We start from the raw sequence: 27,678 nt of genomic DNA, 5'->3' as shown, positions 1-27,678 counted from the left end.
GGACCTAGATCTCCTGCTTGAACGCGACTCAGAACGAGACCGCTCTCTGTGACGAGAATGTCTCTTACTTGAGTGCCTCTCTTACTTGAGTGCCGTTCTCTGCGGGGAAGAGGTTTGTCTCGATATCGCTTTAGGCGATCTGCCGTCTACTTGTCCTTTGCCCAGTGGTGATGAGGTCTATTCCACCTTGGGGAAAGATGAATAGAAGGAGACTTGTGGATGGGATCCTTCACTGGTGTACGTGACCGTGGAGGTTGATCCGTTCGTTTCTGTTGCGATCTTGCAGGGGATTTGGACCTCCCCCTATTAGATGCGCCGCTTTGTCCATCCGAGGATCTGCCACTCCGAGATGATGAGGAAGATGAGGAAAGACTCACAAGAGATCCAGAGGAAGACCTCGACCGAGATCTTTCTTCTGCAATCCTCCGTCTCTTGGCAGGAGGATCCTGCACTGGAGATTGTTCTACCTCCGCAGCCGATGCTGAACCTGGAGAACCCAACTGTGGCCCTAGGACGTGAGCCTGGCCCAATGAGTCACTTTCCTTGTCCTGAACCACCTGATTCACAGGGGACCTCTCCTTTGACCTTGCAGGAGTAATGTTCTTTGACTGCGAAGAACTTCGCTCCCTGGATCTTTGCTGATCCATCGACGGAGGTCGTATCGACGCCGAGCGCCGAGCAGGAAGGCGTTCCCTCGACGTCGACCGTGATTTCTCCAACGTCGACCGCGATGACTTTCCTTCGACGTCGACGGTTGTCTGCTCGACGTCGATGGAGGCTGTTTTGACGCCGATCGCCGTTGACTCGACGGCGACTGGGCGTGCCTCGACTCCGAATGCCGCTTCGACGTCGAACGCTCTTGTCCAGGCGTCGACGTTGGCTGCATCGACGTCGACCGATGATGTGTCGACAGAGGCTCCCTCGACGTCGAACGACCATGACTAGTCGTCGACGGAGGATGACTCGACGTCGAACGCCGATGGCCCGGCGTCGACGGAGAATGCCTCGACGTCACAGCATGACGATGCTGTTCCGACGTTATACGGCTCGCCGTCGAGCTCTTCCGCTTCGACGGTGACCTGTCCCTCGACGCTGACTGAAGCGGAGGTACCTTAGATGTAGACGCTGAAGACATATTCTTCGTCGCCGTCGACTGCTTCTCCAACGCCGATCCCGACGTCGAATGTGAACCAGTCGGGGCTCCTCTCGACGTCGACCGCGCCTTCCGACTTTTCTGCTTCTTGGGAGATCTTCCTCTCTCAGAAAGCCCATAAACTCGAATCCTCTCCCGATCTTTAAGAGTCCTGGAAGTTAAAACCTGGCAGTGTTCACAGGTTTTAGAGGAATGAGATTCTGGTAGGCACAGGATACAGACTGAATGAGTGTCAGTCTTGGCCTTCTTCCTTCCACATGAAGGACACTTGTCAAAGAGAGAAGGCATCTTTGACAGGAAAAAATACCTTTTTTAAGCCTAAAAAAGGTTTAATCAACACTCTATGTCAAAAAGACGTCGAGTGAAGGCAAAAATTGTAGTTAAATTTGAATATTTTTTGACAGAAAGCCAAAAAAGAAAGGAGCTGTTTCACCAGGGTCCTGACTGAAGGAGCCGGAAAGAACAACTGACCTAACTGTCACCCCTGAGGCATGATGGGAAGCCTGGGGTCATGGCTGCCTTAAAGGCACGGTGCCAGTTTTTTGTTGAAAATGGTTTCATTTTCTATGATATTGTTTTGCGATGCAGCCTGAGGGCTAACAATGTCTATTTATAAGCAGTTTTCAGGATTTATGAGTGGTTTGACTCATTAAAAGACAAAGTTCAAGGGTTTTTTGACCTAGTGTGTTTTTTGTTTCCTTACTAATTGCGGTACATGTATATGTGTTTACATTGTTTTAGCCTCAGCTTTTGGAGCTGCATTGATGTGAGAAAAATAATATATGTACATACATATATGTGGAGCGAGATATATGTGTTTTTATACATATATATTTTTATATTGTTTCCGGGGTCCCGCACATGGGCGGGAATATTCAGTGCTTATGACTATTGATGAGGATCCCCTGGAAGAGAATAGTTACTTACCTGTAATCCTAGTTCTCTTCCAGGGGTAAACTCATCAAAGTCATAAGCACAGAATTATCTCCGCCCATAAGCGGGAACCCAGAACACATAGCCTAATACATATATATGTGTAAAATATATAAAAAGAGTACATAGTGCTAAAAAATGATACACATATACATGTATAAACTAATAATAGGCAGCCCAAAATATATCCATTAGGCTAATAAAGCCATAATTACATGCCTTTCTGTATATGAAAATACACATAACATAATGCAAGAAAGGAACATGGACATTAGTTGCATTCCACAGAAAAACACCTTTAATTTTCATCAAAGAAAACAGGTACTGGGAGGCAATTAGCCTAAACAGGCTGCATAAACCAATAACATCCCTGTACAGAAAAGGAGACTGGCACCTCGCCTTTAAGGCCTCAGAGAATCTGAACACTTTGCCTTTAAGGCCTCCAGGAGAACCCTTCTCCCATCATGCCCCACAGGTGACAGTTAGGTCAGTTCTTTTGTACGGTATAAGATAACCTGTAGGAACCTGCATACACAATGTAATCAAAATCTATCAAAGCCATGCTACTGCTCGCCTGGGGAGGCGGGAGGGTGCTTATGACTTTGAGGAGTATACCCCGGGAAGAGAACTAGGATTACAGGTAACTAATCATTCTCTTCCAGGGGATACTCATCAATAGTCATAAGCACTGAATATACTATAGTATCAAGCTCATACCCACTTCCAAGCGGGCGAGCAGAAAACTAGAAAAAACTGCCACTTTGACAGATACATTTTAGCTAGTATTAGCAAACAGGTTTCTCAATTGGGCTAGCCCAACCTGGGCATCTGCTTGTGTGTCTGAATAAAGACAGTAATGGCGAGTAAAAGTGTGAACTGAACGCCATGTAGCTGCTTTACAAATTTCTGCCATGGGAACATTCCTCAGGAGAGCCGTAGTAGAAGCTTTCCCCCTCGTAGAATGAGCCTTTGGCCTCCCTGACAAAGATCTGTTGGCTAACTGGTAAGCCAGAACAATACAAGAAACAATCCATCTAGAAATGGAGCGTTTTGAAGCTGCAGACCCCGTATTAATAGGATCATAGTTAACAAATAAACGGTCCGACTTCCTCAATGCCTTTGTTCTGTCCAAATAAAACTTGAGAACCCTTTTGAGATCTAAAGAATGGAGAGATCTTTCAGGAGGATTCACAGGATTCGGAAAGAAAGTGGGTAAAGTTATAGTTTGATTAATGTGAAAGTCTGAAACCACTTTAGGGAGGAAACCAGGATGTGTTCTGAGAACTACCATGTTAGCATGAAAAACAGTCAAAGGTTCCTTACAACAAAGAGCCTGGATCTTGCTCACCCTGCGAGCAGAGGTAAAGGCTACCAGGAACGGAACTTTCCAAGTTCAATGCTGGAAGGAAGCTTTGTGAATTGGCTCGAAAGTAGCTCCCATTAACTTAGTTAGCACCACGTTCAACTCCCAAGGAGGAGAGGGAGATCCGATTGGAGGATACACCTTTTTTAAACCTTCCAGAAAGTCTTTCACCACCGGCAACCTAAAGAAAGGAGTCTGGTTAGGTGACTTTCTATAGGCGTGATTGCTGCAAGATGAACTTTAATAGAGTTAAACTGAAGGCCAGACTTCGCCAAATGCAGCAAATAAGGTAAAATCACCTGCTCTTGACCTTGACCTTGGATGGGGTCATGTCCATTGTCCACTCACCACAGAAAAAAAGCGCTTCCACTTGAAAGCATATGACTTCCTCGTAGAAGGACGCTTCGCTTCCTTTAGAATATTCATACAGTCAGAATTCAATTGTAAGTGACCATATTGGATGACCTCAGGAGCCATGCTGCCAGCCGAAGGGAGGGCAAGTTGGGGTGGAAAACGCTCCCCGCCTGCTTGGATAGAAGAACCGGGCGACATGGCAACCTCCTGTGTGGCACTTCCGATAACTACCACCATTGGTGAGGGCACTCCGGGGCTATGAGAATCATCATCGAATTGGCCCTGTACAACTTGTTGATCACTGCTGGTATTAATGGGATCGGTGGAAAAGCGTACAGTAAGGTCTGACACCATTCTATCAAAAGGGCATTCCCTTGAGACCCTTTCTGGGGAAACCTGGATGCGAAGACGGGGCATTTTGCGTTTCCCGCATCCGAAAACAGGTCGATGTCTGGAGTTCCCCATGCCTGAAAGATGTCTGCGCTTCGACGTTGAGAACCCAGTCGTGAGCTTCGACGAAGTCTCTGCTGAGGAAATCCGCCTGAGAATTGAGAGAGCCCAGCAGATGCACAGCTACTATTGACAAGTCTCTTGCCAGCAACCAGTTCCATATGGTCTGAGCCTCCATGGAGAGAGTCCTTGACCGGGTACCTCCCTGCTTGTTTAAATAGTACATTGTCATCGTATTGTCTCTCTGAATTAGAAGAGATCGAGACTGTAACAATGGGAACAGGGACTTGAGGGCCAGGTGTACCGTCCTTAGCTCCAGTAGGTTGATGGGGTAAACCCTCTCAGAGTCGGACCAAAGACCTTGTACTTGCAGAGGGCTCATATGAGCACCCAAACCCTGGAGAGAGGCGTCTGTGATCAGAGTCTGTGTTGGGGTATCCTGACGAAATGGCACTGCTTTCATTAGGTGCGACCTCTTCAACCACCATCGGATGGAATCCTTAGCTGCCTGATGAAGGATGATCTGACCCTCCCAGCACCCTGATACTTGCATCCATTGATCCTCTAAACATTGCTGCAGAGGACGCATGTGCAGTCTTGCATTTGGAACTATAAAGATGCACAACGCCATTGACCCCAGTAGAGATGACACTTGACGAACTGTTGGGGATCTTGTATGCAGAAGAGTTTGGCATTTTGTTCGAATTGATAACCACCTCTCCTCCGAAGGACATAAGTTTGCTTTTTCTGTGTCTAGGAAGGAGCCCAGGTAGTGAATCTTTTGAGTTGGGTTTAGTTTTGACTTTTTGAAGTTGACCTGAAGTCCCAGTTTGTGTAGCAGTTGCAGGCATCTTGAGAGATGATCCTGTAGCAGAGATGGTGACGAGCTCTTTAGGAGCCAGTCGTCCAAGTAAGGATAAATGAAAATCCTCTGCTTTCGAAGGAAGGCGGCTACCACCGCCATACATTTTGAAAAAGTTCGGAGAGCTGACTTCAGCCCGAACTGAAGAACTGCATATTGGTAATGATGAACAGAGACTCGAAACCTTAGAAACTTGCGATGTCTTTTTGAAATGGGCACCTGAAAATAAGCATCCTTCAGATCGATGGAACACATCCAATCCCCTTGGTGAAGTTGGGGGAAGATTTGATGAAGGGCCAATATCCGAAATTTCTCCCTACGAATGAACTTGTTCAACAACCTCAAGTCCAGAATAGGTCTGTACTCTGCGGTGGGACCTTTCTTTTGAACAAGGAAAAAACGAGAGTAGAATCCTTGATTTCTTTGTGGAGTTGGAACTCTCTCTATAGCTTTTTTGTTTAACAAGATGTTCACTTCCTTTTGTAGCAAATTGTGATTTTGATGAAAAACCTTTTTTGGAACTATGGAAGGGGGAGGTTTCTTGAATTTGAGTAGATATCCGTTCTGAACGATGTCGATGACCCACCTGTCGTTTGTTAAATGCCTCCAATTGTCCAGATATAATGCAATGCTTCCCCTCAACGGAGAGGACAACAGCTTTGGAGGAAGGTCTGTTTCATGGTTTCTGAGGCTGCTTGGAATTTGTAGACTGCTGCCTGTTTCCGCCTCTGCCCCGTCCAGGTCTGCGTTGCTGAAACTGAGACCTTTGTTGCGATTGGCCCTGGTTTTGCGAGGACCAGTTCGATGTTTGCCCACGCTGCTGAAAAGACCGCTTTTCGAAGGGACGAAAGCGACGACAAAACTCTTTCTTTTTCTCTAGGCCAACGGCCTTAAGTGTATCTAGTTACGATTTCATCTTAGCCATTTCATCGTCCGCATGCGACCCAAACAATGTGGATCCATTAAACGGCAGATTAACAATTTCCCTCTGAGCATCAGGCTTGAGGCCCGTGAGGCAGAGCCAGGCTGATCTTCTGGAACAGATTCCATGGGCATAAGCATGAGCTGCTATATCAGCAGAGTCGACCGCCGTACTAATAATCTGGTTGGCAACTAAACCTCCTTCTTGTACGATTTCCAAGAAATCTTTTTGATCTTCCTTGGGTAATTTCTCAACAAACCTTGTCAAGGATCCCATAAAAGTCGGTCGTAGCACCCCAGTAGCGCAGCTGCACTTGCCACTCATTACCGATCCCGCCGTATTACACATTCTCCGTCCCAAGGAGTCCATGTTCTTGCTATCCTTTTCAGGTGGAGCAGATGAAACAGACGTAGCAGAATGTGTCTTCCTAGCAGCGGCGACTATGAGAGATTCCGGTGGTGGGTCAGTGCGGAGGAATAACGGATCCTGATCCGGAGCCTTATACTTCTTTGCAATCCTTGAAGGCCCAGAGCCCACTGTGGCAGGTGTTAAAAAAAGTCTTCATTGCCGGTTCCAGTAACCCTGGGACAAAAGGCAGAAGAGGTCTTGACGAAGACTTATGATGTAATGTCTCAAATATAACCGAAGAAGTGACTTGAGGCTCAGACATAGTTATATTAAACTTGTTGACACCCCGGCACAACACTTCGCTGAAAGTCCCCAGATCATCAACAGGTGATACCCTGGAAGGTGGCGTTGATGAAATCGTAGGAAAATAGTCTCTGTAGGATGACCTCGTTGACGTGGTCGTTGTAGGCGACCTGTGTCTTCTCCGTGGTGCGGGAGACCGATGTGATCTGGTGCGATCTCTGGAGCGTGAACGTTGCTTCAGAGGAGACCTGGAATGTCTTGGAGTCCTACTGGCAGAAGGTTGTGTGGATTCCAATGCTGGAGACCTTTCATCCGCTCTAGGTTGCATCCTCCACTGACGAACGCTTTCCAGCCATCTAGGAGACCTGTTGGCAGGAGGTGATTTGCGCACCGGAGAGCCCTCCGGCTTTACCTGAACAATCTCTGTCCCCATTGAAGTTGATGAAGAACTCCTTATTGAACAGGGAGATCTAGACACTGGCACTGTCGCTTTTTCCACTGGGACTAATTGCCTGTCCCTCGACGTCGAATTAGAATAAGCCACCATCAACCAAGACTGAAGAGGAGAGGCTCTGACAGATGGAGATCTATGGGACGATGCCCTCGACGTCAGTACCTTCGACGTCGACCGCTGCTGGTCAGTCGGTGACCTCGACGTCGGCTTTGACCTCAACAAAGACCTATGACGGGTCCGAGAGGTAGATCTCGAGTACCTCGACGCCGACCGTGAGACTGGTGGCGGAGATCTCGACGTCGACATCCTAGACGTCGTTAGCCTCTTCGACGTCGATTGAGATTTCTCATGCCTCAAGCCCGAAGCATGTCTCGACGTCGACTTATGTCTCGACGGCGATCGTGACCGTGATTTTCTGCGCTTTTGAGGTCTCGACGTCGATCTACTCCTGACCCTCGACGTCGATCTACTCTTCACCTTCGACGTCGATTTCACAGCGATCGACACCAAATGTCTCGACGTCGAGAAACTCTTCGAAGGCGATCTTGTCTTATCCAACGGTCTCGACGTCGACTTACTTCTTAAAGGTGATGTCTTCGACGACGATTTTACTCCTACTACTGGCCTGGACGTCGACAGCGCCGATGGCGATCTAGACTTCGACCTTACTTTTTCAGCCGGTCTCGACATCGACGGCACATCATGGTGTTTTTTCTTACTCCTACCATCAGGAGAAGCAGATCTTCAATGTTTTCTGGGAGAGGAGGGCCTTCGAGATGAAAGTTTACTTCCTGGGCCCTTTTCTTGATGTTTCCCTTTCTTCATGAGACCAAGAAGTCAAATCTTCTCTCTTTCCTTCAAAGTCCTTCTGGAAGGTTGAAGGCAGTGGTAACATTTCTCCGTGTCATGAGAAGAAGGCAAACAGATCACACAAACCGCATGAGGGCCAGTTTTGGACATCTTCTTCCCACAGGAGGGACACTTGTAGAATAAAGGTGGCATATCTGACAAAAAAATAGCAACCAATTAGTCAGAAAAGATTGACAAATACCACCAGTAATCAGAAAAAAATCGAAAAATACTGGAAATAACCAAATTCTGACTGAAAAACAGTCAAATTCAGTTGAGCTCAAGTTCCAGGTGGCTGACAGAAAGACCCAGAAAAAAGAACTGACCTAACTGTCACCTGTGGGGCAGGATGGGAGCAGGGTTCTCCTGGAGGCCTTAAAGGCAAAGTGTTCAGATTCTATGAGGCCTTAAAGGCGAGGTGCCAGTCTCCTTTTCTGCACAGGGATGTTATTGGTTTATGAAGCCTGTATAGGCTATTTGCCTTCCATTACCTGTTTTCTTTAATGAAAATAAAAGGTGTTTTTCTGTGGAATGCAACTAATGTCCATGTTCCTTTCTTGCATTATGTTATGTGTATTTTCATACTACAGAAAGGCATGTAATTATGGCTTTATTAGCCTAAGGGATATATTTTGGGCTGCATATTATTAGTTTATGCATGTATATGTGTATACTTTTTTAGTACTATATACTCTTCTCATATATTTTAAACATATATATGTATTAGGTTATGTGTTCCGGGTTCCCGCTTATGGGCGGAGATAATTCAGTGCTTATGACTATTGATGAGTATCCCCTGGAAGAGAATTATAATTCGGGGGAGTGCGATTATGTAAATCAACATTTAAGTACCCTGAATCATTTTCTTATGGAGTATAAGTCCAAGCAATCCACTTTTCCCTATTATGTCCTGTTAATGGGCGATTTTAATACACATTTATGTGATTTACATGGTTCAATTGACGACCCATATCGCTTTAATTATGCCACAGCTCCGCATTTTGAGCACACTAGGCAGGGCGAGAGCCTTGAGTCTCTTTTAACTGATGCTGATCTATTTGAACCTAGCTTTGTTAACTCAGAGGATCAATGTTCCACATTTAAGGGAAGTAACTCTATTACAGATTTTATTTTCATGTCCTCAACTTTACTGAACAAAGTTAACTTTTATAACGCTCAGGAATCTCCTTTGAGTGACCATAACCTGGTTGTTTTCATTTTGGATATTAGCTGTGGCATTCTGGGCAAGGGTGGTAGGAATCGGGACCCGATTAAGGTATTACCCTGTGATCAGGGGAGGAGGCTTAGATGGGCCAATATAACCCCTGACACACTCATTAAGGGTCTGTGGGAGAATTGCTCAGATGGCATTTCCATCTGTATTGACCCTCTAAGTACTAAGGATGCGGTACTCAGAGCTTTTGAAGGCATCTGTAGCCAGATAAGCCTTGACCTAACTACTAAAAACAAAATGAGACCTAAATGTGGCCCAAAGTGGTTCGATGAGAAATGCTCACATGCCCATTGCGCACTTTCCCTTGCCTTGAAAAAACAACCGCGGGACAGGCATTCGATAGGTGGAGGAAGGAGTATAAGCTAGTCCTTCTCAGGCAGAAAAACGAGATAAAGGAAGAGGCTTGGAACTCTTTATTGTCTGTGAAGGTTTTAAGGGATAGCTCTAGGTTCTGGACCATCATCAGCACTCCATTTTTTTCAGGGGAGGATACAGAAACTCAGGATTGTAATATCACAGAAGCTCAGTGGCTTTCTCATTTTGAGGCGATTTATGAGCTCAGGCGGCCTGTGGACTGCACCCCATGGTCCTCCCTATATCAGGGCAGTACCCCAATTGAGGTTAACAAGGGGGAAATTGGGAAAGCGATAAGCGATACTGCTAGTAATAAAGCACCGGGCCCAGACGGGGTTCCCGCAGATCTCTTTAAAAGTAACCCTCAAAAACTAACCCTTGCTAATGTTTACTGTGCTGTGGGTACAGTAGGCTTACCGGCCTCCTGGTCTAATTCTATTATTATTCCTATTTTTAAGAAGGGGCAGCGAGGGGACCCCCAGTGTTATAGGCAGATATCCCTCATTGATTCCTCTGTGAAAAATCCTGGGAAAGGTTATTTTATCTAAAATCACAGACTGGGTAAATGAAAAGGGTATTCTGTCTAACTTGCAATATGGATTTAGATGTGGGAGGAGTACTATGGATCAGTGCTTAAATTTGCATCTTTTATTAGGCAAATACACCATGGCCAAAGAAGGTTGTCTAACAATGGCTTTTATGGACCTTTCTAGTGCGTTTGATCTGGTCAATAGATCAAAGTTCTGGAATATTTTAATGGAAAAGGGACTTGACCCCTGTTTAGTTTATTTACCTAACCTTCACCAAGACGTCACAGCCTTGGTTAGGTTATCCCAGGCTGGCGACTGTAACAGATCTTTTAACTTGGGCAGGGGCGTCAGGCAGGGATGTATCTTGGTGCCCCTGCTTTTTACTCTTTATGAGAACAATCTGGACAAATCGCTCGTTGAGGCTGCATTGGATATTCCGCTTGTGGTAGAGTGTCCAATCCCTGTTCTCCTCTACGCGGACGATGCGGTTCATTTAGCCCGTACGTCAGTGGGTCTGCAGCGGCTTTTAGATGCTTTTGGGGCGTTCATGAACTCACTGGATCTGATTGTGAATAATGGAAAGTCACACACTGTGACAGTAGGTCATAGACCTAGAAAGACATTTTATTGTAATGGTGTGGAGGTTTCTTCTGTGTCTTCTCTCACTTACTTGGGAGCCCTTTTTGATGACAGGTCATCCTGGGTTCAACAACAAAAAGTGAAAAAGAAGGCTGTCACTTGAGCTTCCACATCCCTCTTGGGATTTGCACAGTGTCTGGGTGCCAGGCCTATAGAGGCTATCCTTAAGGTTTATAAGGCCAAGTGCTTGGCTATTGCGGCCTATAGATCCTCTATATGGGGCTATAAAGATCAGGCCGAAATACAGATAGCTGAAAACAAATTTTTAAGGAGTCTTTTGTCCGTCCCTCAATAAACTCCGTCGTACGCCATACATCAGGACCTAGGGCCAGGTTATGTTACCGATATTTTTAGAACAGATCCGTTGCTTTGCTGGCTCAAAACCTGGTTGAATCTCGAATTAACCTTGAACCACCTGATTTTACGAGAATGTACTGCGCTGGATAAGTCTGTAAAAATTGTTGGTGTACGTTAAAAGTATGTTTTCTAAATTAGGAAGACCAGAGCTCTATGAGGGACCTGATAAGATTCGAAAGGAGAACGTATTGTGGGTAAAACTGAATTTTAAGAACCTCTTGTCTTTGGGCCGAGAAGAACAGGAGTTATGCAAACCCTTAGTTAGGTTCCATTGTTTGTTAAAAACATCTATTAACATTGAACCTTATCTGTTAATTGTTAACAAGTCAAACCACCGATGGCTCCTAACTAGATTGCGTTTTAGTTTGATTCATTTAACATTTAGGGAGTTTGAAGAATGGTGTAATCCTGTAGATGCTGAACCTTGCCAATGTGATAATTTCTCGCCCCAGGACACGTTACATTTTATGATGTTTTGTGACTTTTTATCGCATATTCCCATGAGATTTTTGGTATCTATCCTGAGAGGAAGGGGTTTCACCCAGGTTAGACCAGCGCTATTTTTTTTTCAATCTTTGTGTAACCCTAGTGATATTTTTAATAATGCATCCTTTCTGGTAGCAGCAGTGAGGATTAAAAATAAGAGAACTTTAAGGACGTTACCATCTTAAGGTGCTGCTTGTGGTTCTCTGCTAGTCTCAGGTCAAGTGGTCGGAATGGGTGATAGGGTTATATAATGATTTGAAATATTGCCTATGTATTTTAACTGTTATGCCTAAAGATTTGTAATATTGTTGTCTGTGTTCCGTTTTTGTACTTTTATGATTTTAAGTAATCGAATAAAGTGGATTGACTGACTGAATACTGACTGACTCACACCCTGTACAATTATTAACCCAATTTCTTACACTCACTGATGATACTTATCTCCATTAGTGGCCTGTAATATGTGCATGCTCAATAAAAAAATTAAAAAGGTACAACGGGGCGTGGCTTGACACCGTAGCGCGATGGCGGACCCTGAGTGAACTCCGCGCATCGGCGGAATTTGTTTTTTATTTGGAGCCGCTTCCAGGACGCCCTTTGCTCTGCAAACTGCTGCCTTCGCCGTCGGAAGATGTACGGCTCACTTAGAAGGTGATTGCGGGGCTTTTCTACATCGACGTCGACGCTGGAGCTTCCGTGTTGCTCTCCTCACTTAAATCGCGGGCGGCCGCCATTTTAGGTCATCGCACCCGCGATTGCTTCTATGTCCCGGTAACAATATTATCTCCACACTAACTGTTCTGTTGCTCATGGCCTCATTTTAGCCTGCTACTGTTCTTTTCTGCTCATAATGCAGCGTTTTTTTAAGGAAATGTGCAGTTTTTGATGCTTTTTGTTTACCATAAAGCAGCCATGTTTGGAAGATATTTTTTCTTGCTGTTTTTGCCTTGCTTTGCTATGGCACTGCTTCTCTGCTATGACTGCCTTTACCACTATTCCTTAAACTACTTTTCATTCGACCAGCAAATGTGATACTTGTTTTGCTTGACTAGCCTTGCTACAAATTGAGAGGAGTTATTATCAGATGTGGATTTGCTGCTTCATTTCTAGGATTCTTTGCATCGAGTTGGGTATGCATGAACTTACATTTTTCAACTGACAATAGCCCTGCTTTTTGTGGTGCCATTTGTAGATGTGAGCGGCCGCTATTTTATAGCCGCTGAGCTCACGTTCTTCATATTTTTCTCGCTACCACACAAAAATAAAACAAAAGGGATAATTCTGCTTTTCTTTGGTTGTTCCTTGAGGAATATTTGCTGTGCTTTTCTTGAGCCAATTTTTATGCTTGTGGTCCTAGCAACTCTGCTCCTGCAGAGTCTGCCACTTGTGTTATTCACAGAGTTCTCCTGTTACTCTCGTTACCATGGCTAATGACTCACATTCTGCTTGTTCCTCCATCACGGGCACGAAACCTAAACGTCAGAAAAATGACCCACCGTCTCCTATTCACTCCTCTCAAAACCCTGTTCTAGACTCTATCCTAGATGAAGTTCGAGGCCTTCAGCCTTTCATGACTACAACTAACGAAAAATTGCAACAATTTGAGGCGCGGTGGATTCTCATGGAAAGTAAGGTATTGGACTTGGAACAGCGGGTCAGTGGCCTACACGATATCTCTACGAAAGTTCCAATGTTGGAGCAGGAAATTCATAAATTGAAATTACACACCGAGAATTTGGAAAATCGTGATCGTCGCAATAACCTACGCCTGTATGGTTTGCCGGAAAATGTTGAAGGTCCAGATATGGTACATTTTCTTCAAAAATTTCTCTCTGAACTCTTGAGTCTTCCATCTACAAGTGCACCCCTTAATATCCAAAGAGCACATCGCCTTGGCCAACCTACTTCCAACCCAGCGAAACCTCGTGGAATCATTATGCTTTTTCTGGAATTTACTGAATTGATGTCTGTTCTGAAGGCTGTTAGACTTAAGCATCGTCTTAATTGGTCTGGTCATAAAAATTTTATTTCACAGGACATCTCTAATGCCACCAATGCACGTCAGAATGAATTTCTAGCACTGCAACCTCAGATGAGATATCATAATATTCAATATGGAATTCTTCATCTTTGTCTCTGCAAAATTACTCATAATGGGAGCTCACAATCCTTTGATGAACCTGAAAAGCTGAAAATCTTCCTTCGCTCCCTCTCGTCTGCTGGAATGGAAATTAATCCCTGATCTTCTTTGTTCTGTTTCTTTCCTTCTTTCTCTATCGATTAACGTCTCACTTTTATTTTTTATGGTGTACATGTGTTTGAAGTTTACTAACGCTCTTCTGCCTCATTATCATTAATTCTTCTCATTCTCCATTTCTTATCCTCTTTGTTTTTCTCCTCATCTTTTCCTCTCTAATTTTTCTACTTTTTATGGCTCTTATTTTTCCCTATTTTCCCTTATGAGATCCGCTCCGCGTCAACATGTTATTTTTTTATTGGTCTTTCTTCCTCTCACAGGTCAGGCTGTTTTACCCTGATCTGTCTGTTCATTTCCTTCTCTTTCCTTTCTTTTTTCTCTTTCTTTGTCTTCCCTTCTTTTTCATGCACTACCTCTTATTTTACTCCTTACCTTCTTTTGTCCGTTCGTCTTTTCCGCTCCTTTTTCTTTTCTCTTTTCTTTCCTATTCACTTACTTTTCTTTTTTCTTATTTTCTTGGAGTTAATGTATTTTAGTTTTGTGGGTTTTCTTGTTGGATATTCTTCATGTAATTTTGTTGTATAGTGTTTTTTCTCTTGTAGTCGTATCCCTGCAGTGTATCTACTCCACGTGTCTTCCTCCCGCCCAACCTCCATCATGTGTAATTTTGTTATGTGGAACGTCCGGGGTCTTAGTAATCCAGTCAAAAGACAAAGGTACACTTATCTGAGCTCAATTCCCAAATTGCTTTTCTTCAAGAGACTCGCTATTCTGATGTGGAATCATTAAAGTTGAAAAGACAATGGGTGGGACAGGTTGTTTTTTTCTCCTGCATCTAACAAAAAGGGGGTGTTGCAATATTGTTTCATAAAGCTTTATCAGTCCAAATTCTATCTACTCAAAAGGATGATGATGGACGTTGGGTAATGGCTAAGATTGTGATACAAAATAAGACCTTAGTCTTGTTGAATATCTATGACCCTGTCAAACCAGATCCTAAATTTTGGAATGATATTAAGATCCTTCTATCCTCAATTGATTGTCCCAATATTATTGTGGTTGGTGACTTTAACCAATGGTTAGACCCTTTTTCTGATAGATTGTCCAAATGCAAATTTCAACCTGACAATACTCAGAAATCTTTCCAATCGGCCATTGCTTCTCGTCCACTATATGATGTTTGGAAAACTTGTAATCCTGATTTTCTTGAATACACTTTTTTTTCCAAATGTGCATCACACTCGTTCTAGAATTGATTATATTTTGGTTAGTAAGTCCCTTCTTCCCTCTATTCATAAATCTGATATTGGATCCATTTTTATCTCGGATCATGCCCCTGTTTATGCAGTTTTGGACCTTACACTCACCTCTTCCAAATTTAGTCGCTGGAAGTTTAACACTTTTTTACTATCTGATCGAGCCTTTCTTAAAGAAATCACTACCTTTTTCAATGAATCTTTTGTTTTTAATAACCCATTAGCTACTTCTATTGCTAATAATTGGGATGCTTTCAAGCAGCTTACCAAGCCTTCACTATTTCTTATGTTTAAAAAAAAAAAAAAAAAAAGGCCTCGAGAACCAAATATGAGGATCAACTACGAAAAATTAAAGCGTTAGAACACAAATATTTTACCTCTAAATCTTCTGATGCTCTTCATGTTTTAATAACAGCAAAGACCGAACTCAATAAATTAGTGACAACTGAAGCTTGTAACATTCTGCTTAAAATTAAATCCAAATACTATGGAGGTCAGAATAAGGCGGGTAGGATGTTGGCAAACTACTTAAAAGTTAAATCTGAACGTAAAACTGTTGTCCCTATTTTTAACAAAGCTACTAAACACCATTTCTCGTCGGATGAAGAGATTGCAGAGGTTTTCCATGAGTATTACCGATCTTTGTATTCTGATGACACTATTCCCTCTGATCCCAACTTAAAATTATTTTTCTCTGGTCTTCCCTCCCCGCCTCTTCCTGAGGAAGTTAACACACTAGAGAGAGATATTACTCTTCAGGAAGTGATTAATGCTATCCACTCTTTGAAAAAATCAAAAGCACCAGGTCCTGATGGATACCTGTGGAGTTTTATTCTACTTTTCATTCTACTTTTGCCCCTAAACTTTTACAACTTTTTAATTCCTTTATTGCTGATGCCAAAGTTTCTGGGTCATTTATGGATGCATTGATTGTTATAATCCCCAAACCTGATAAAGACCATTCTTTATGTAAAAACTATCGCCCTATATCATTAATTAATTATGATTGTAAGATTTTTGCTATGATTCTTGCGATCCATCTTGATAATCTCATCCCTCTCCTGATCAAAACTGATCAAGTTGGGTTTGTGAAGGGTCGTTTAGCCTCTGATAATGCTAGAATGTTCACAAATATTATTACCCTTGGCAAAAAATGTAAGGACCCCATTGCTGCCCTTTCTTTAGATGCGGAAAAAGCATTTGATCGTATTAATTGGCAATTCATGTTTCAAACTCTCCAATGATTTGGTTTGGACCCTCTTTTACTTCTTACATTAAACTTTTGTATTCGTGTCCTCGTGCCAGTAGTTTTGTCAATAACCATTTCTCCAGACTTTTTTCTTTATCTAGAGGTACTAGGCAGGGTTGCCCTCTTTCCCCTTTATTATTTATTTTGTGCCTTGAGCCATTTTTCGAGCGTATCCAAACTAACTCTCTGATTACCAGCTTCAAATTTGCCTCTGTTGAAACTAAGCTATCTGCTATGCAGACGATATTTTGGTCTATATGTCTAACCCTGTTGACTCCCTTCCACATTTTATGAATGAAGTCCAGCTTTACTCCTCCATCTCAGGTTATAAACTTAATTTATCCAAAACAGAGGTTCTACCCTTAAACTCTAATTGCTATCAATTTATGATCAATAATACTAATTTTACTTGGTGTCCCTCCAAAATTAAATATCTTGGCATTTGGTTTGCACCCACCCTAAAGGACACTATTAAGTTTACTTTTGATGCACTAGTGAAGAAACTCCAATCACTCCTCCTTTTATGGTCCCCCCTCTTTCTTTCATGGTGGGGTAGACTAAACACCATTAAAATGATGATTGTTCCTCATGTATTATACACAGTGTCTATGCTTCCTATTAAACTCCCTAATGTACATTTCTCCAGTATAAATTCTATTTGTACAACATTTTTGTGGAATAACAAACATCCGCGTATTGCCCTAACTAAATTCATCCGTCCTAAAAATGAAGGTGGAGTTCGCTTTCCTAATTTTAAAGCATATCACTCAGCCTTTTTAATCAAACAATCCTTTTCATTAGCTTATGATTTTTTGGATACCCCGGTCCCTAAATGGATCATTTTTGAACGGTCATTGTTAAAAGACTTTTCCTTTCAAAATATTATCTTTATGTCAAGTTGTACCTTTCTGTCCAAACATCCCGTTTTGAAATACTCTCAGACTTTACTCTATAATACATTTTCCAAAGATTTGACTCCTCTCCAATGTTTTTTATCATCTATTGTATGGTATAACAAATTCCTTAAATACAAAGGCCAATCTTTTTATTACAAATACTGGAAGGAAAAGGATATCACTTTTGTTTATCAGTTTCTTCATAATTTTTCTATTATCCCCTTTCATGACTTACAATTAAGTTACAAATTGCTTGATTCATTTTTAAATGAATACAATATCATTGTTACAGCCATAGAATCTCACCTAACTACCTACTTACTCCCACCTGATTTACCATCTTTAACCCCTTCTACTCCTCTATATCCTTTATCTTCAATCCAGAGACCTAAAGCCACTTTCATATATAAGTTATTATTATCTAATGTTACGGATCGTTCTAAGTCAACTGTTGAACTTGCATGGGAACATGATTTGTCCGTTTCTTTTCCTATTGCAACATGGGAAAAATTGTGGTCTAAGTTGTTTAAAGTTTCTGCTGCTGCGCGCATAACGGAATCTTTGTATTTTATTTATCTTAGAGCAATTATTACTCCTGTTAGCATTTGTAAGTTTTCTCCAATCTCTTCCCCACTTTGTTGGTCCTGTTCTGCTGAAACGGGTACGTTAATACATCAAATATATGAATGTTCTGATGTTTTATCGTTCTGGAAATCAGTTTGGAATGTTTGCATATTAATATTCAAATTTAAAACTCCTTTATCAATATTGCATGTTTTTCTAGGATCTTTCTCACCTGAGTTAGATAATGTACCCTCTGTTTCAAAACTGTTTGACCTTTTTATTGCTTTAGCTTTTAAGGTAATTTTATCATACTGGAAAGATACTTCCAAATTATCGCTACTTACTTGGTGGAATTTTATTTGTGATGAACATAGGATTGCTACTGTTTCCTCTTCTTCTGTTTCTCAAAAAATCAAATATGGATTCCCTTTACTACTTATCTTTCTTCTAACCCTACTATAAGTTAACTCTTTCTCTTTTCCTTTCTTTTTATAATACTATTCTCTATCATCATCACTCTCTTTCTCCTTTCTTCCTCTTTCCTTTTCCCCCTTCTTTTTCTTTCTTATTGTCCTTTCTCTTTCCTCTCTTTCTATAATATATTTATCCCATGTTATATGCCAGATTGTTTATTTTCTTATGTACAATGTATATTATTATGGCCTTTCTTTTGCTTCTGAAAACTCAATAGAAATTTCTTAAACAAAAAACAAAACAAAAAAAGAAAAGGTTCAACCAACTTATAAAGATCCCTTCAATGCCTACCTGGCCCATTTCCAGGAGATCATGCAGTTCCAGCTGTTGGTAGACTTTCTGGCGGTATTCTTCCATTTGCATTTTTTTCTTCTTTGCGAGGTCATAGTCTTCCTTTTCCACTGCACAGCGCTTCTCAACTTCGTACCTTCCAAGACGTTCCCCAACCTGAAATAAATGATATGATGCAATGCACATGAGCCAATATCCTTTTTCTGTGTTTCTAAAACAAGGACAAATTACTAATTTTACTCATAGTTGGGGATCCTCGTTACATTCATTAGCATTGCATACCTCCAACATTTTTTTTTTTTAAATGAGACATACCCTTTTCTGAAATGTAATTGTAAAAAAGTCATCTAAACAGACACCTATCTTAAGGTAGCACTTCCTATGTTTTTAAATGATTCAATGAAAATTAGCTTATTGAAACAGAGTCTGACAAAATATTTCAATACAAGAATAGCTAGTGACTAAGGATCAGAAGCCCCTCACAACAGACGAGTGGATATATTTCGATGAAGGCACCCCCAGGGAAAATGAGGAATATAAGAAAACATGTTCCCCCTTCTACAGAGTGGGATATTCATAAACACTTAATGGACAGTACATTAAGAAAACAAGACACTAGGCAAAAACAGCTCTCTTACAGCCAGTCTTGACCTCAGGGTGCAGAACCTTTTCCCAAGTCCTGCATAATTTATATTTAAAGAGACAGATTGAGGTGAGAGAGATTTTATATTGAACTATAGCTGTGCGCTAAATCCTTTATTTGGTTGGTGAATTACTTGAATTGCAGCAGCAGACTATTAAAGAAATAGAATATTACCAACAGGTGTTGGTGACAAGTAATGTTAAAGCAGATTCATTAGGGTTAAGAAGCAGATTAACATAAACTCTACTTGCTTTCCTAATTGGCAATCTTATTGTTTAGTTTTTACAATATTTTTTTACAGAAATCCTGTTTAGGGCTAATTCATAAATCCTCAGGTATAGATATTGCTTTAATTATGTTGAGTTCTAGGTAAAGCCAATTTATGTTTCATCACAGGCATCAAAACATTTCCTGCATAGGTGTGCAAGTTTACGCACAGATCCAGAAAATACCTTGATGCCCTGGCAAACTTGATTCCTTATGTGTAACCCTGTCTATTCTGCCTCCGTTTCATGGCAGAATGACTATCTGGTAAACAGGTAAAACCAAATGTCAAGATGGGCTGACACTCGACACTATTTCCTTTCGGAGAACAAGCACTAGTGTCTAGTGGACTTTACGCCGCTTACGGCAGGAAAAATTAGATGAACCCTTCAATCTAGAGGTGGGGTTTGTTGTCCAATAGATGTTTGGGCAAGCCCCGCATCCCATTCTATTTCTCACTTTTTTTCATGGTGGGCTTTCTGACCTCCCCCTCACCCCCACCACTCACCCCAACCTCCACCATCTTGACACTGAGCACCAGGTTTACTCCCACCTCTGCCAACCTGTTTGCCAAAAATACACCAAAAGAAATCCTAATTTCATCTCACATGTATTGAAAAAAGGCCCAGTATTTGAAGTCTAGGTAGCCATGGAGCCCTATCAGCTCTGGGCTTTTCGGAAACCAGAGATCCAGAGGAATTCATTATGGCAGGGCTTGCATGGTTTATAGCAGGCTTACACAGAATGCCCTGCAAATAATAAAAATATGCTTAAAAACACCCAATTTCTTATCTCTTTTCACAGGGGAATATTTTGGACCAGAGCATGTCTGAAATTTAGCAACCAAGGGGAATCCAGTATGGTGTGCCTTTCTTGGATCGCCACATGTTTTCTAAATTAAAATACCCTGCGAACTTTAAAGTACGGGTCAAGACACTCAACCTACCCCATATTTCTGTGACAGAAAACTCCATAAGGGCTGCAGCATGTGTAGTGCCACTCTAAGGAACCCACCACAAAACTCGTGCACACTGCCATTGAAGGCTGGGTGAAATGGTGCAGACAAAAGTGATATCACAATGTGAAACACACCCGGTGTGCCATGTTCCCAGACACTGCATGAATAATATGTAAGTCACCCCTAGAGCAGACCTTACAGCCCTAAGGCAGGGTACATTATATTACATGTGAGGGCATATCTGCTTGAGCAGATATGCTCGTGTGCTACCTAGTGCAATTACTAGATGGTACCAGTGAACAGGGAAGCCATCTTGAGTACATGTGAGCATTGGTCATTACGAGTTAGTTCCCCAGCTACATGATGGCTTCACTGAAACCTATGGTGTTTGGTATCAAACACCTTGTCTTAATAAACCCGTACTGATGCCAGTAGGGATTTCTTAAAACATGCACCCAGAGGGCACCTTTGAGGTGCACCCTGAAACCTTACCAATCTTGACTATTCTAGTTGTCTGGTGTAGACCAGCCTGCCAACACAGACCGGTTTCTTACTCCCTGTAGGTGAGAGCCCATTCTCTCTGAGGTCCGAAAAAATGACTGATCCAGCAGGAAGTGTTGTCACCTCCTCCAAGCAGGATGGCTAGTAATCACCATATCAAGGGAGAAGGTTTCAAAGGCCTCTGCTGCCATTGATATGTGATCCCTTGCTTCCACCAGACAGGGGAAATGCGACCCCCTGCCCAGACCCCACTTGGAACCAGGACAAGAGGGAAAATTAGCTACTCAGGAATGTGTGTTCACTATCAGGCGAGTTACACCCCTAAAGTAGGCTACCTGAATTAACACTAAAAATAGAATTCCACCATTGTGGTTTTTGATTAACTTAGATACGCTAGGTCAGGGTTATGCCCATTCCCCAAAGGAAGGTGTCATATAGGTGGTATAGAAATCACAAAGGTAAGCAGCCCATTGGCTACTATCTTACACTCCCCTTAATGAACCTAAACTGAACATTTAGGTGGCACACCTGGCACCAGGAACTCGGTTTTGACAACACAAGAAGAGAACAAAGAAGAGCACAGAAAGCGAATACTGAAGGCCAGCTGCAGACTTTTTAGCCCCAAAACCTTCCTGCACCTGTCCCAAAAATTGCGGCAAACCAACTCGACTTGCCTCTGCGCATCTGCAAAGAACCCAATAGGCAGCCACTGCTGCGCAAATTGCCAGCAATGTCCCTTGTAGTAGAGGAACTACTCCCCTGCAGCTTGTAGGCACCAAACAGAAAAGGGAATGTGTGCAATTAATTTAAGTGTAATCCTGTCGAGTCAATTCTCTTTCTCATCCTGGGTAATATTACTACTCAGATAGTTTTCATACCACGAGGCAATGTTATGCTATTTGGTGGCGAGCAACATTCACATAGTTTAACTGCCCTTTATTGGCAGGCCTAAGACTAAACAAATTTGCAGCAAAACTTTACGGGCCAAAAATAGAATAAATGAAAGAAATGGAAATGTGACAGTCACGGAGTACTACTGATCTTGCGTTAGCTGTGTTCCGAGCCCCCTCAACTCCCCAGGTTCCCCTCTATGCCCCTCTCTTGGGCACATACAGCAGGAGTCGCAACTCTCCTGAGTTGCGGCGTGTGTTTACACCTCCAGGGGCGACCACCACTCTTCACTCCAGTCCTTGGGAGTTTCAACCCTCCTTCCCTGCTTTCCACGATTCCGTTCCGGCGGAGGGTGTCCTTTCTTGTTCGCTCCTCCTTGTGGCTGTGCTGGGCTTCTCGTCGTCCTCTGCGTTGGTAACGAGGATGGCGTCTCCTCTTGCTGACACCATCGTGCAGCCACACTGTTCTCCTCGGTGTCTTCCGTGTTCAGCTTCCTGTCCACTCCTTCTGATCCAGCCACTCACCTTTTACTCTTGCCCCGACTCTCTGGTTGGTTCCGAGTATCTGTACACCTGCCTCCTTCTAATGTCATCGGAATCACAGTGGTCAGAGAAACCCCTTCCCATTTGTTTTCCATGGAAGGAGCCATTGAAGCTGCTCATCATGCTGGGATGATAGAGGTAAGTTAGGGGTGGATACATGTGCCGGGTTAGGGTCCCTTAGGGGAAATGGGTTGTACTCGGGGAGCAGGGCATGGATAGGATGAAAAACCTCTAGAAACAGCATTCTCATCTGGAGAGATGCCTCATTCATGACACTGAATCTCATTAGTGGGTGGAAAATATTAAATAGTCTCTGTGATTGAGGACCTTACGAGTTAGCAGTATGGGACTCTGAGGCTGGGAAGTTTAGCGAGGAGAAATAAGACTAGAGAGCAAGATATGTTTGTGCCTTTTCTGCAGTTTGCCAAATCATGGACGCTTCTGACGAACAAATTACTAACCTTCGGTAATGCTTTTCTGGCAAATAGAGACTTCTAGCCGCAGATTCCTTACCTTTTGAAAGATGCCAAAGCAGTATCCAACAGGAGAAGGGCTATGAATGGACTCACACAAGAAATTGCTGCAGGTCCAAACAGGCAAAGTGCCCTTCTTAGTGGACTTGGCTGTTCAGATAATAGTGGTACTTTAATGTATCAATGGACGCCCAAGTAGCTGCCTGGCAAATGTCTAGGACAGGCACTCGGCATGCTAACACAATGGTAGCAGCTTTGGCACTGGTGAAACAGGTGTGTAGCGCTTGTGGAGGTAGGTTCTTTGCCAGAAGACCCTAAGGCAGAGCAGAATGCAGCATGATATGGTACGCTTCTGCACCGCCTGGTCTTTTTCCGCTTCAGCGAACCCAACCAAAAAGCGGGTTGTCCATCTATTGGTCTCTGGTACAATAGATGTAAAAGCTGAGCGCTCATTGGTGTCCAAGTGATGGAGTCTCTCCTCCACCTGATCGGTCCTGACTTTGAGTACTCAGGGCAGGAGTGGTATCGGTAGAAAGGGATACAGAAGTTCAGAGTTCCCCTCAAGGCAGAACACATCTCAGAGTAAGAGACACCTTGGAAACTCCAAAACGCAGAAGTGCTGACATTGCGCGTTCTCTGCGGTGGAAACAGATCGAGCCAAGGTTCTTCCCCTTAGCAGATGAGACCTTGTGTCACCTGCGAGAGTAACTGCCGCTCGTTTTCCATTAGGTGTTGACACCCGAGTATGCATGCCCTCGTAGTTACAATGAGCCCGAAAGGTGGTTCACCACCAGGAAGATCCCTGGGTGGATCAACCAATTCCGAGGCGCAAGGCCTCCTGGCACAGCGTCTGTGACCCTACCCGCCCTGTTTGTTATAGTACCACATGGCAGTGGTGCTGTCCATGAGCACCTGTACAGCATTCCTTTGATAGACTGCAGCAAGGCTTTCAGGGACAAGTGGATTGCCCTCCGCTCCAGATATTGATATGGAGCTGGAACTCAGCCGGAGAGCGGAGGCCTCTGGTCGCCACCTCTCACAGGTGGCCACACCCAAACCAGAAGCAATGCATCCATTACCGCTGCTCTCTAGGTGGGGAAGTGAGAAGGGTTTGCCGCAGACTCAATCAAGGTCCAGCAGCCACCACTGCAGATCTTGTGCAGCCTCATTAAAAATCTGAACATGTTTGGAGAGCCCCCTTGATGTCTGACCCACTGGGACTTCAGATCCCACTGCAGAGCCTGCATATGCCACCATGTGTGCTCGGCCAGCATGATGCAAGAGGCCATTAGTCCCAGCAGCCTCAGAGTCGACCTCACTGAAACACTAGATTGAGGTTGAAAGATCAGGATCATAGCCTGAATGTGCTTAACTCTCTTTCCTGGGGAAAAGGCAAAAAACCGAACTGTGTCTAGAATGGCACCAATGAAGGGAAGCGTCTAAGAAGGAATGACTTCAGCAGGTTGATAGAGAACCCTAAAGATGAGAGAAGGTTTGCCATACCCTAGAGGTGGTTGACAACTGCTGACGCGAATCAACTTCCCCTACTGTGACGACTGGCTGTTGAAGACTAGCACCTCTGACCTCCAAACGTGTGCTGCCGCCACTGCCATCACTTTCATGAACATCCGTGGGATGCAGGTAAGACCAAAGGGTAGGACAGCAAACTGAAAATGCTTCTCTACCACCACAAACTGTCGGTTTTGCCAACGGGCCGACAGGAATATAGGAATAAGCATCTTGTAGGTCCAAGGTCGAGGGCAGACAAGACCTGGGCCAGGATGAGCATTTTGAATTTTTTCTTCAGGAAGAAGGCATTAACAGGGCGCAGATCCAGAATAGGCCGCAGACCTCAGTCCTTCCTAAGCACCAGAAAATAGCCGGAATAACAAGAATGCCCTAATTCTGGTGCTGGCACCCTCTCAACATCCCCTTTAGCCAAAAGAGAGTGCACCTCCTGCCGCAAAATGGAGAGAAGTTCCTCTATCAGTCGCTGAGTTGGCGGTGGAAGGTGCGGCGGGGAGGAAAGGAAGGGTAAGGCATAAGCTTTGTGGATGATCAACAGGTCTCATTTGTCCGACGTGAACGCTTGCCAAACCAGATAGAATTAGTGGATTCTGCCTCCTAACGGGTTGCAGTGACCCTGTATCAGTACACTAAAGAGGTGTGGCTGTGGGGATTTGAAGTGGACTGAGAGGCACACTGACTTTGGTCGGGGTGGGCACATCAGCCTCTCCCGTGAAACTGCTGGGCATCCTGCTGGGGTAGAACCACCTCGTGGTCGGGCAGGCCTCGGACATAGCAGCTAAAGGTGGAGTTGGTGCAGCTGGAGAGGCTGGGCAGAGATGCCCAGAGAGTAAGTGGTAGCTCTACTCTCTTTGAAAGGGCAGAGTCTACCTCGTCTCCAAAATGGCGAGCCCCATCGAAGGGCATGTGCATCAAAGAGGACAGGACGTCGCCCGAGAACCCAGCTGCCACGTATGGTGACGAATGGCAACACTATTGGTTATAGCTCACCGAATGGAGTCAGTGGTGTCCAAACCACAACAAATTGTGAACTTGGGCTCATCACAACCATTTTGAATTACCTGCAAAAAGACAGGGCAAAGGTATTTTGGTACACCAGGGCGGACTTGTGCCACAGAGTCATGTAGGGCAAAAGTGTAACTACCCAACAAACAGGAGGCATTGATTCGTCGCAGGGTCAAACTGGCTGATGAGAAGAGGCGCGTCTCGAACGTCTCTAATCACTTTCGTACCCTATCAGAGGTAGTGGTAGGGAAATTGTTGAGGGTCGGTCCGGCTGGTGAAGGCCTGCACCACAAGACTCTCTGGAAAAGGGTTCTGTGACAAAAAGGCCGGGTAGCCTGGAGCAGTGCGATGGCGCCTGGTGATTTGCCTGTTAACTGGATGCTCAGTGCAATGTCGGGTCCAAGTCCCTAGGAGGGTATCAGTCAGGGCCTCATTGAAAGGGAGAAGGAGCTCAGAAGCAGTCTGGCCCAGATGCAGGACCTCAGTCAATATGTCTATTTTACCTCTATGGTGGGGAGCTTGAGATCAAGCACTTCAGCCACTCGATGCATAACCATTGCATAGGAGGCAGCTTCTTCTGTGGATGGGCCAGAAGAGGAGAAATGGCCTGTCTCTGGGGAGATATCCATCCCAGTTGCCCCTTGCAAGTTCTCACATCAATTGTCCTCGATATAGAGCTAAGCGAACTCATCACCCTAGTCATAGTCGTCCCCAAAAAGAGAATGCACAGAATTGTGCCTGCCTTGTCGTAACGATAGCACAGAAATGGACGCCTCAGTCAGATACAGACGTGCCATAGACCAAAGTTTGACCTTGATCGAATCGGCGTCAGAGGACAATCAAGACCATCTCTTCAGGTGATGTGGTGGGCATCAACATACCCAGGCTAGCCTTGGGTATATGTGACAGGGGGCATTGTCTGAACTGGAGCAGAGGTTAAAAGTGGCACGTCAGCTGATACCAAGGAGGTATCTGCAAGCAGTAGTCCTGGTGGTAGGCCTCTCAGCTCTGTGGGGCTCAAAGGTGAGCCAGAGGGAGTCAGTAGAGATTGGAAGAGTCTGAGCATAGCTGTTCAGAACTCTCCGATCTGGCACGGCAATGGCTGAAGGCCCCGGAAACTGTGGTTTGTGCCAGAACCACCTGCAGAATCGGGTGCAAAGTGGGCCCACTTTGAGAGAGGGAGAGAGATGTTTGGTGCCACCCACATGCTACATTAGGAGAGTGGGAATCATGTGAAAGAGCTGAACTTATTGAATGATATAGAGGGCCTCAATGACCAGCATCTAGACAGCTCTGTTGACTCCAGGAGTGGGACTAGGATTGAGCCTTGGATTTGGAGCAGGGCTTGGATCGATCCCAACGCTTTATCTTCTTGCGCTTGTCGACAATTCACCTCAGGTTCCCAGATGGCCTTCGATAGGTCTAGAAGTCATGGACCGACCCCAGACAGGCAAACCTGGTGGGGATCGGTCAATGACATCTGCTTGCAACAGTCCTTACAGTATTTAAAACTTGTCGTCTTAAGGGCTGATATCCCTTCCGGATCCAGTCTGACTCCTGGGAAATATTCAAAAGGTGAGGAATCTGCAGCAAGTCATCTCTATCAGAAGTAGAGGCTTTCAATATCGAGTAAAACCAAGAAACCAAGACAGCCTATGCCCTCCAAAACAATATAAACCTCGATTGAGATGCATTCACTGTTGAGAAAAACAACCTTGCTGTCGAATTTGCAATAGATTTTGACCTATTCTTAACGTCGACTGGGTGTGACAATGATGCAGACACCTTTGCTCCAAGGGATTTTTAAAGAATCAAAATCAAGAAAAAAGATTTTGATGTAGGGAAACAACCTGGGGACGCAAGACTGTGTCTTGAGGGGGAGTACTTGCAATTCACAAGCAGACACTGCTTTTGCCAACTGATTGATTTCCTTTCTATTCCATGCATTTCAACAAGACATAGCTTGACATCTTCTATATTGGCATCACAGAAATGATCGTCAAGCTAACAGCCATAGTCAGAGGGCAGAAGCTTGAAAAAGGCCCAAAACACCCAAATGAATGCATGAGGTAAACACGTTTAATAAAACTAGGTTTGGAAAAGAGAGGAGGTTATTCTAAGGCATCACACAAAAGAAAAACAACTTTAAACAAGAAATTGTTACGATACAGACAAAAAGGCACAGTGACGGGTCTAGGGCTCAATGCTCCACAGTGACTGGACGATATGGGAAGCAGTCCCCTTCGAAATGACCGGTATGAGGCAGTCTTGAATGGAGCATTCGCACTACCACATGAACCGTATAGAATTAACTGCCTTGATGTCCATTTGATTGGCAAGCTTAGTTTGAATTCAG

At 43.9% G+C, this 27,678-nt stretch overlaps 1 protein-coding gene across 2 annotated transcripts in view; it reads right to left on the bottom strand.

Moving 5' to 3' along the window:
- Nucleotides 1-27,678, bottom strand: part of CEP104 (centrosomal protein 104) — a 513,885-nt gene that overhangs the window by 327,382 nt on the left and 158,825 nt on the right. For both annotated transcript variants that reach the window (XM_086921737.1, XM_086921738.1), the window contains exon 8: nt 18,519-18,674. In XM_086921737.1, the coding sequence (XP_086777863.1) occupies nt 18,519-18,674 (156 nt within the window). The remainder of the gene's footprint in view (nt 1-18,518; nt 18,675-27,678) is intronic.

The sequence above is a fragment of the Lissotriton vulgaris genome, chromosome 5 (genome assembly GCF_964263255.1).
Source record: "Lissotriton vulgaris chromosome 5, aLisVul1.2, whole genome shotgun sequence".
Classification (NCBI taxonomy): Eukaryota; Metazoa; Chordata; class Amphibia; order Caudata; family Salamandridae; genus Lissotriton; species Lissotriton vulgaris.
Note: the sequence above shows the minus strand (reverse complement) of the source record. Positions and strands in the feature narration are given on the sequence as shown.